Below are 11,213 nucleotides of genomic sequence, written 5' to 3'. Positions count from 1 at the left end.
TACATTAAGAGATCGGAATGCCTTGAAGGTGTTTGCTTGGTTGGGTTCGTCAGTCAGAACCTTGACATTTAACCAGTTCTGGTAAACCCCAGTCCAAGCCCCTTTAGTAAAAGTATAGAATTCCCCCTCCCATCCATGAACAGGTCACATTATACTCAATTAGGTGGAATTATATTGTTTGGAGAAAATGTCTCTGAGTCAGGTCAGACATCTGGTGAATCGTCCTTGATTCTCACGGACACCTACCCAACCAAGCCATCTAGCAATTCTAAGCAGGTTTTGAGCCAACTCTTTGCATCATTTCTCTCCAGCTCCAAAACTGGGATCACTCTTGTCTTCAAGATGTCACTTACTCTTTTCTGCTCCTTGATATATTCCATCAGTTCTTCCCTCGTTTGCTTCACAGCTTCTTCTACAGCTTTCTCACTTTTCTTTTGTTCTTCTAGGATTGCTGCTTTTACCATTTCCTAATATTTTAACACACACACACATAGATATATTTAGAAAAAAGAGTAGTTAGGATAATAATGTGCTTATTTTGCTTCAACATTTTCAGCACCGCACAGTACCTCAGTTTTCTCCCACCCCATGAATACCTCCTTTAACATTATTCTTAACTCTGAAAATCCTGAAGATGTGTGGACTTCAACTACCAGAATTTGTAAATGAGCTTACTGGCTGGGGCATTCTGGGAGTTGAAGTCTACCCATCTTCAAGATGAGAAGCACCAGTCTAAAATGTGATACCAAGACATTCTACGTTTCTCGTTTCTGCCTTGACTGATCCCCCAAAGATAAGTAGGATCAAACCTGGTTAATATTTGAATGGGAGATTGAGTTGTTTAGAACCAATCTAGGCCTTCAATCGAGATCAACCTTAGCAACTTGAAGATGGGTGGAGTTCAACTCCCAGCATTCCCCAGCCAGCACAGCTGGCTGGGAAATTCTGGGAGTTGAACTCCACCCATCTTCAAGTTGCTAAGGCTTAAAAACACCGATCTAAGATATTAAATGGAATTGTCTCTAAGAATCATTTATTCAAGGAGAGTACTGCCCCTTACAGACACCCCAAAAGTGCTTTTCCCCCCAAAAAAACGAACTGGACTTTCTTGGCTTTATTTCCCTTTGAAGAAAATGTCAGAATTCAGAATTTATTCTTCAGACTGCATTCAGTTTTGGTCACCACGATGTAAAAAAGATGCTGAGACTCTAGAAAGAGTACAGAGAAGAGCAACGAAGATGATCAGGGGACTGGAGGCTAAAACATATGAAGAACGGTTGCTGGAATTGGGTATGTCTAGTCTCATGAAAAGAAGGACGAGGGGGGACAGGATCTCAGGGGCTGCCCCCCAAAAGAGGGAGTCAAGCTATTCTCCAAAGCACCTGAAGGCAGGACAAGAAGCAATGGGTGGAAACTAACCAAGGAGAGAAGCAACCTGGAACTAAGGAGAAACTTGAGGACAATTGTGAGGACAACTAAGGAGAAACTTGAGGACAAAAGTGAGGACAATTAACCAGTGGAACAACCTGCCTCCAGAAGTGGTGAATGCTCCAACACTGGAAGTTTTTAAGAAGAGACTGGACAGCCATTTGTCTGAAATGGTATAGGGTTTCCTGCCTGAGCAGGGGGTTGGACTAGATGACCTCCAAGGTCCCTTCCAACTCTAGTAGTAGTAGTAGTAGTAGTAGTAGTAGTAGTAGTAGTAGTACTATTATTATTATTATTATTATTATTATTATTATTACTATTATTGTACACCTCTTGGATAAGAAGCGAACCCTTTTCAAAGGACAAAAAAACCGCAAAAAAGTCTAATTGCCTTTTGGAAATAAAGCACCTTTGAGACACCCAAGACCTGGATGGTTGAGAATCTCCATAGATATTTCCCCTTCAAGAAAAAATAACACAGGTTAGACACCACAGGCCCAGAAGATTGAACAACAACAATAACAAAATGCAGTCGTGGCGAACCATCCTGCAACATCTATCTCTGTCTCTACAGGTCCTGGGTTTTATTCTAATTCCAGTAATCGCCGGGATTTCTTGACCATTATTACCGCAAAGAAGGGAGGATCTTTCTCCCACAATCGTGCACACACATATCGATTATTTCCTACGTGCAACGTAAGCAGTTTACAGGATGAGTGGGAACATTCACAGGTGAGGTCATAAGGCTGCCAACAAAAGAGTTGGGATCAGCGGGAAAGCTGAAAATCTGGGCTCTAAGCTGCAAAAGGGAGGAGGTGACAGGAAGACGGAGCTATCTCGGTAGGAAGGGCTTCATTTCTGCAAGCTAAACACTTTACTGAAAGCTAAATGTCTATGGAGACTCTCAGCCATCCAGGTCATAGTTATCCCAAGGATGCTTTTTCAGGAAGCAACAGGACTTTCTTGGTTTTTTTTTTAAGACATTTCTTCTTAAAAACGTCCAGTGTTTTTAAGAAGAACTTCACAACTTCTGGAGACAGATTGTTCCATTGATTAATTGTTCCAACTGTCAGGAAATTTCTCCTTGGTTCTAGGTTGCTTCTCTCTTTGGTTAGTTTCCATCCGTTGCTTCTTGTCCTGCCTTCAGGTGCTTTGGAGAATAGCTTGACTCCCTCTTCTTTGGGGCAACCCCTAAGATATTGGAACACAGCTATCATGTCCCCCCTCGTCCTTCTCTTCATTAAACTAGACATACCCAATTCCAGCAACTGTTCCTTATATGTTTTAGCCTCCAGTCCCCTGATCATCTTTGTTGCTCTTCTCTGCACTCTTTCTAGAGTCCCAACATCTTTTTTACATCGTGGGGACCAAAACTGGATGCAGTATTCCAGGTGTGGCCTTACCAAGGCCTTGTAAAGTGGTATTAACACGTCACGTAATGGCACCAAAATTGCCACTCCTTTCCATCTGTGTCCAGAAGATGGAAAAGGATGTACTTTTTAGATAATCTCAATTTGTTGCTTTATTTGTTCATTTCCTCCGGTTGTTTACATTTGGATGGATTATTTGGGAGCTCGTCACAGATCCTCTTCAAAAAGTAAGCTATAAAAACAATCCCAGTTATATTTTCTGAGAAATTGCACCCATTTAAATATAACTGCCAATTTACTTTCTTTCTTTCTTTCTTTCTTTCTTTTTTAGGGAGTATTGTTTTTCTTGCTGAATTAGGATGTAGATGGTTCCCAACATCTGTATCTTATGTAACTTTATTCCATACAGATGGAGTAAACATTTAATATATACAAACAATAAGAAAGAGGATTACAATTCTTGGGTGCTCCACTGTATTCTTTTCAGGGAGTAGCGCACAAATGGTTTGAATTAAAAACAATCGAGTTGAAGGAAGGATCCAGAAATGATTTTTTTTCCAACAACAGTGCAAAAAATTGGCCTTTGCATTTAAAGGTCCCTGTCAAATCTAAGCAAGGTGCTAAAAATAGAACAGGAACAGTAGACTTTTACCAGCACCCCATCCTGATTGCAAAGACTTTTCAGTGTCTGCTATAAAAAATCATGAAACAGTAGAGGAAACGCCAGCATATTATTGTAATCAGAAAAAAAGTTTCTTATTTTAGGAAGTTAAGTTTTCTTTCCACTTTATTGCATTCCAGAAGGACTAAGGAGACTATCCGAGGCTTTCCTTCGAATAAAATAGGCTTCCCTTCATAATTTGCCCTGATCCACCTGGATAACATATGTTTCAAAATGGAAATTGCAGCAAAAGAAACAAACGGACTTCGGGATTTACTTAAACCGTTCAGCTGCTGCAGACACGGCTCTCCAAAATCTTCTCTGCTCCTGTGACCATCTCATATAAATTTATTTTTGTCATCTTTCTTTCTCCCAAAAGAGTATTTTCAGCTTAAGAAGATAGCTAGCAAATCTGGATTTACCTAAAAGAGATTAGACCATTACAGAAAGTCACGTGGATTATTTTTGTTTCAATAGGGAAAAGTTGACAGAGAGGTGTTTGAATATTCGTAGCTCGGATTGCTGGTTAATAATAATAGCAGAGTCGGAAGGGACTTTGGAGGTCATCTAGTCCAACCTCCTGCTCAGGCAGGAAACCCTACACCATTTCAGACAAATGACTGTCCAGTCTCGTCTTAAAAACTTCCAGTGTTGGAGCATTCACCGCTTCTGGAGGCAGGTTGTTCCACTGGTTAATTGTTCTCACTGTCAGGAAGTTTCTCCTTAGTTCCAGGTTGCTTCTCTCCTTGATTAGTTTCCATCCGTTGCTTCTCGTCCTGCCTTCAGGTGCTTTGGAGAATAGCTTGACTCCCTCTTCTTTGGGGCAGACCCTGAGATATTGGAAGGCTGCTATCATGTCCTCCCTCATCCTTCTCTTCATTAAACTGGACATCCCCAATTCCTGCAATTGTTCTTTATATGTTTTAACCTCCAGTTCCCTAATCATCTTTGTTGGGCTGTTAGTTTGATCTCCAAGCTTGGCCTTTTGACTGCAAATGTTTCATCTCCATCTGGGGGGGACATCTTCAATGCACTTTGAACTGTGCTCACCTATCAGAGCACTGGCCTTTAAATACCTTTTTGTGCGATGTAAACCGGACCACGTCTCGACAATGACAGCCAGCCAGCCAATCAAACAACCCAAAACCAGACTATGACTCAGAGGCAACCAAACAAACAGACACCATTTGCAGCGCACAGACAATACTTACACACCAAGGACTATGGCCCAGCAACAACAACCAGCCAATCAAACAGCCCGAATCCAGACCGTGGCTCAGAAACATCCGGATAAATAACACCCACACCGATTTACATAGATGGGCAGGTAGGTCCATAAACGTAAAACGTGGAACATATAATTCACTAACTTCGGATTTCTGTTTTTGCCGTTCCACTGCTTCTTCTACCGCTTGAGCAATCTTCTCACGATCTTTGTCTCTCTCGGCTTGCCATAATTCTTTTTCTTGGTCGTGAGTTTTTTCCATGCTTTCCCTTTCAGCCTTTACCGCTGCTAGGATGGCAGCCTGCAAATCCTCTTTTTCAAGCTGCGTATCAAACAACAAAGTCAACGTGAATCTAAAATACGGGCATTTCAGCAGTTGGGGTCAGGAGCCAAAATGTTGTCTACAATCCCTAAAATGTCAAAAGGTTGTTTTGAGAAAAGGCCCTCAAGTTTATTTAAACTAATTCCGAAGACTGGGTTAATTTTGGAAACTGAAAACATTGTTCCCTGCACCACTGGATTTCCAGTTTCCATCTTTCTTTAAAACAGTTCTTGGGAGATTCTCTGAATAAGTGCTTTTAGACCGAACACTTCTGCAGTAAAAACCAATTGAACGAATTATGAACATCAGCCAAAGATTAGTTCCACTTACTGGGCTATAAAAACTGTATTCTCTGTTCATACAGTATGATAGTCTTTCCTCGCTAGCCACAAAATAACAGGGCAGGGACAGGAAATATTATTTTCAGCATGGCTAGTGGGCATTATATGGTAAGGACAAATGTGAAGAAGGGCCCTCTTTTCCACAGTTCGTATCCTCACCTACATAAAAGGAGAAGTGAGGCCATAGATAGGCAGGAGGCTTGGCTGGGAGTTATGTCAGGATCAGGAAGTAAAATGTCACAATGGCACACAATAATAATAAACATAATATATATATTATAATAATATAATGTAATATATTATATTAATTATAATATAAAGTAATTAATATAATAAAAGTATATGTTATATATATTTATAAATTTGGATTGCTAACAAAGAATTAAGGGAGAACTGGAATAGCCATTTCGAACTTTTTAGTTCTTTTCAACCAGACATATCCTTCTGAGATTCGAACCTGGGCTGTCTGCATGTTAGGCAGATGTATTAACCTCTAGACCACAGGCTCTTTCTCACTTTGTCAGCTATGAGACAGGGGAGAAGAATTATCCTGAGTTTAGTGCACCCTGTCGGCCCAAATATTTGGGCCGACAGGGTGCACCAAACTCAAGATATTTATAAATATATAAATTAATATAATAGATACAATATATCCATTATAATAATAATATAATATAATAAATATAATATATTATTATATATTAATAAATATATAATAATAAATGTAGGGCATTGCATTATTTTATAATAAAATTATATCTATTTATTTATAAATATATAAATTAATATAAGATATAAAATATATCCATTATATTAAGAAAATAATATAATTAATATATTATAATATAATTATATATATATATATATATGTAATAATAACTATAGGGCATTGCATTATATTATAATATAATTATATCTGCTATATATATATTTATAAATATATATATTTATAAATATATAAATTAATATAAGATATAAAATATATCCATTATATTAAGAAAATAATATAATTAATATATTATAATATAATTATATATATATATATGCAATAATAAATATAGGACATTGCATTACATTATAATATAATATTATAAATAAAAATGTAAATGTTCGTTTGTTCAAAATCTTAAATCTCCGAAAGTTCTTCACCGATTGCTTTAAAATTTTGACACAACGTTGCATTCGAATACGTGCGTGTTTTTATATACCTACTATTATATAGATGTCACACCTGTGACAGGTAAAAACATGCTTTTTTCATTGTTTTTCATTTAACCAGAGTGAGCCACAGCAATGCGTGGCCGGGTACAGCTAGTAATATAATAAAATTATATCTTATATAAATTAATATAAAATATATAATATATTCATTGTGTTGAGAAAATAATATAATTACTAATAACTATAAGGCATTGCATTATATTATAATATAATAAAATTATATCTGTTATATATATATATTTATATATATATATATATATATATATATATATATATATATATATAAATATATATGTTAATATAAGATATATAATATATCCATTGTATTAAGAAAATAATATAATTAATATAATATATTATGATATAATAATAAATACATGTAATAATAAATATAGGGCATGGCATGCAAAAACAACTACACACAAAGTTTTTTCCCTTGTGTCATCACTCTGCTAAACCCTTAATTCCCACCACACCGTCTTGCGTGTAAGGATATTTACCCATGTAGTAGGGCTATATTGCCATTATCCTTCTCATCCTTCCTATTACCTTCTTGTATTGGTATCCTATATTACTTTTTGTATCTTATGATTTATCACTCTGTTGTTTCTAGGTACACCGAGAGCTTATGTGTGTCCAATCCCACTTGGCCAAATAAGGAAAATTAAAATAAGATAGGAGTTGGATTTAACTAACCAGTTTTATCGAAGAAGAGTTTTATAGGTGATCCATTTCGAAAAGTCTCACCTGTCGGGGGTAGATTTCAAGAGTCACGAAAAAATCTTCCCTTTGACTTCCCGTTGTCTTCTTCAAAAGTGGACGAGGATCGTCAAAACAAAATCAGGATCATATCAAACTATTGAGGTATCAAGAACGTTGTCCATGGGGTCGCGATAGGTCGGACACGACTTCGCAATTAACAACAACAAATCAAGAAGAATAAAAACTCAGCATAACAATAAAAAAAAATCCCTCTCATTAAGAACTCCCGATTCCAGATGTTGACTTGGTGCAGTCCCATCAACTACATCAAAGGGAGCTTCAAAAGGTCCCCCAGGGACAATTTTTGCATGCTAAGATACCTTTGCAGCATCTGCCAAAGCCTCCTTATTACGTTCCCTTTCATTCTCCATGCATTTTTCCAACATTTCCTGGAAACAAAGCACAGTGAAAAGTATTACAGCTTGTAAAAACAAAAAATATATACCGTATTTTCCGAAAAGCATGGATGTCCACAGAAGCCAGAGGCTTTGTCAGAATGATGAAAGGTGTCTTGTAACCTCCTGTGACACAACAACACAACCACCAAAGAGGCAGAGCCCATTTCATCATTTGCTCATCACCTTGCTTCTCTCACAAATAGGCCTCTTCCAAAGGATTTAGTTTGTGTTTTGTCTTTCTTTCTAAAAGATCTAAGCCTTCTTAAGGCGACACGCCATTCCTTCCAGATTACGCTATCTGGAAGGACCACAGCTGGCCAACCAGATGCTGGAACGGAATTTGGATTTGGTGTCGATGTTCAAATCTGAAGTCAGCTGAAGTGAGCGAGACGGGACCCATTTGTAGTCTAGCGATGAATCCAACTAGGAAAATGAAGCTTGTTCCCTTCCCGACAAGCCAGAATTAAAACATCCCTCTAGATTAGAAAAATCTTCTGGATTCTATTTCAGGATTCTTATAGGGAAGGCGGATACACCCAGCTGTCTTGTCACAGAATATTATTTTCAGGGCCACAGCAAGCCAGGTGAGACCAGCATAAATGTGTTTGTTGTCATGCTTATTAACTTTTTATCCCAATTTTATATATAAGCTATTTTTTGGGGAGGCCCTTTGCCCTAAAAAGCAGCCTAGAAATAGTTAATATCAATTGAAGATTATTTAAGTCAATAATGGTTGACAAGGTGAGACAAGGACAGCCATTTGTCCACAATGGTGTAGGGTTTCCTGCCTGAGCAGGGGGTTGGACTCGATGACCTCCAAGGTCCCTTCCAACTTTATTATTATTGTTATTACTATCCTGCAGGGATGGAGAGACAAACTCTGTTCTTAAAAAGAAAAGCAAAATGAAGGAAAAAGGGAATGAAATATAAAGGTGCAAAAACATCTTCATGGTGGAAGTAAATTGCACCAGGTTAGCTTTTACAATTGCATCCTAGGTCCTGCATGTCTATTTCTTCTCTTAGATCAGGAGTGCAGAACTATGACCCTTTCAGGACCTGTGGACTTCAACTCCCAGAATTCCTGAGCCAGCTTGGCTGGCTCAGGCATTCTGGGTGTTGAAGTCCACAGGTCATGAAAGGGCCATAGTTCCCCATCTCTGTCTTGGATAAACCCAATCTACTTTTGCCTTGGACCCCTCTTCATGGTTCAAGGCCTTCTGCTTAGATGTTGCGTCCTTGTGAAAGAAAATGTTGTTTAACCTCTGAAAGATTCTTCTGGGTTCTCAATGACCCCTCTTTTTAAACGGTGTCAAGATTTTGCAGCCCTCTGAGGTGGAAAAGTAAATGTACCTTGTATTCCTGGGATTGTTGCAACAAGGATTCTTTGGTTTTGTCTTCTAAGATTTCCCGCTCTTCTTCCAACATATCAAGCAGCCTTTGATGCTAAAGGAAGGAAGGAAGAGGAAGAGGAAGGGAGAGGGAAAAGAGATGGAAATAGGTAGGAAGGAAGAGGAGGGGGAAAAATGAAGAGGAGGGAAGGGAAGGGAAGGGAAGGGGAGGGAGGGAGGGAGGGAAGGAGGGAGGAAAGAAAGAAAGAAAGAAAGAAAGAAAGAAAGAAAGAAAGAAAGAAAGAAAGAAAGAAAGAAAGAAAGAAAGAAAGAAAGAAAGAGAGAGAGAGAGAGAGAGAGGAGGGAAAAATGAAGACGAGGGAAGGGAAGAAGGAAAGAAGACAAGAGGAGGGGAAAAATGAAGGGAAGGGAAGAAGGAAAGAAGGAAAGCGAAGAGAAAAATGAAGAAAAGAGAAGGGAAGGGAAGGAGGGAGGGAGGAAAGAAAGAAAGAGAAAGAGAAAGAAAGAAAAAGAAAGAAAGAAAGAAAGAGAAAGAGAAAGAAAGAAAAAGGAAGAAGAAAAAGAAAGAAAGAAAGAAAGAAAGAAAGAAAGAAAGAAAGAAAGAAAGAAAGAAAGAAAGAGAAAGAAAGGAGAGAGGGAGGAGGGAGGAGGGAAAAATGAAGACGAGGGAAGGGAAGAAGGAAAGAAGGCAAGAGGAGGGGGAAAATGAAGGGAAGGGAAGAAGGAAAGGAAGAAGGAAAAGGAAAGAGAAGAGAAAAACGAAGAGAAGGGAAGGGAGATTACATTTATATAAAAGGCAGATAACAAGTAAAACCAACTTTTCTGATTTTCAAAGTTTATAACTGGTTTTATTCATGGATATCCACTGGGGTGACAGTGGGGGAAGTGACATAACACGTGTCATGGTATCATCAGGCAGATGACAACAGGAAGCGCGTCAAGACATTGCGGCACAATCTGAGTGGTCTTTGTTTATTGGACAGAATATACTTGAAAAGTACAGTAGACTCCTTGATGTGCCCAAGGAACAGCTCCTCAACCTGCCTGCCATCCTCACGGAGGCCATCGTGATTCAGGGGTTAGTAGAAAGAAGGATTTTTGAAAGTCAAATAGAGTCTTTGGGGAAATTTGGGCAAGGACAGACCTAGAGATTTTGAAATTTATTTATATTTAGAAATCACCCATCTCCCTCAGAAAGTGAATCTGGACGGTGTGCAAATAGACATAAAAACAAAAAAAAAGCTTTATACAAATATACAAAATAATGAAAAACAGGAATAAAATAATTAAAATTCCAAAGGAGGGGAGCGGTTTCAGGCCGCTAAACAGCCCCCCCATGGCTGCCTACTCTTCTGTGGACCCCAAGAGAGTCAGAACAACCCTTAAAACACAACAATATCCAATGAGAATCCCCTGGACCCAGTCAAAATGTTGGCAGTTCTCTTGAACCTACTGAAGTTCCCAAGCTTCAAAGATAACTCTACCCTAATTTCAAGCTGCAAAAATGGCTTTCCATTAAATTATAAACTATTTTTGGGGGTGTGTGTCCCTGTTCAGCTTTCTGGGACAATAGATCCATTTGAAACCTTACGGACATTTTCCTAAAATAGCTGCCATAAAAGATGTCGCCAAAAGCCCAGATTGATCAGAGGTTTCCTGGTGTATTTTTGGACACAGAGATGAAGCATATAGCTGATGTTTTCTTCTCCAGCTTGTTACTTTCCTTCTTCCCAAGACACACACTTATTTTTTTCAGTACTTTTGTGTCCGCCGCACCAATATTGACAAGGCGCCACGTTAAGAGATTCAGGCTCTGAATAAACAAGCTACGAATATTGGAGCATGTAAACCAGGACGTGATATGCCAGGCTACATGGATAATTCTCTATGTTATGATTGTCAGGGAGAGAGGAAAAGTGGGCGAATGGCAAGAAGTAAATGTACCGAGCTGAGAACTGTAATCACGGCACCGGAAATTGGCCGTAGAGTTGGAAGGATGACTGATGCACTTGAAAAAGCAAGGCCAAACAATGATTCCAAGAAGGAATGAAATTTGCTCAAATGTAGTAGCCAAACAGGACGCTGGAAATCATTTGCCGGAGACATCTGCTCCAATGCACCACTCGTGGGACTTTC

General features: G+C 38.6%; 1 protein-coding gene across 1 annotated transcript in view; it reads right to left on the bottom strand.

The window, feature by feature from the left end:
• Positions 1 to 353: 353 nt before the first annotated feature.
• Positions 354 to 11,213, bottom strand: part of CCDC91 (coiled-coil domain containing 91) — a gene marked incomplete at its 3' end in the record, with an annotated part of 54,452 nt that continues 43,592 nt past the window's right edge. Inside the window, exons 8-11 of the mRNA XM_015828059.2 lie at positions 9,079 to 9,171; positions 7,651 to 7,719; positions 4,830 to 5,006; positions 354 to 467 (exon numbers count right to left, since the gene is read on the bottom strand). Coding sequence (XP_015683545.2) covers positions 354 to 467; positions 4,830 to 5,006; positions 7,651 to 7,719; positions 9,079 to 9,171 — 453 coding nt within the window. The remainder of the gene's footprint in view (positions 468 to 4,829; positions 5,007 to 7,650; positions 7,720 to 9,078; positions 9,172 to 11,213) is intronic.

This window comes from Protobothrops mucrosquamatus, unplaced genomic scaffold, assembly GCF_001527695.2.
Source record: "Protobothrops mucrosquamatus isolate PMUCROS unplaced genomic scaffold, P.Mucros_1.0 scaffold4194, whole genome shotgun sequence".
NCBI lineage: Eukaryota > Metazoa > Chordata > Lepidosauria > Squamata > Viperidae > Protobothrops > Protobothrops mucrosquamatus.
This window is presented reverse-complemented; position numbering and strand designations above follow the sequence as displayed.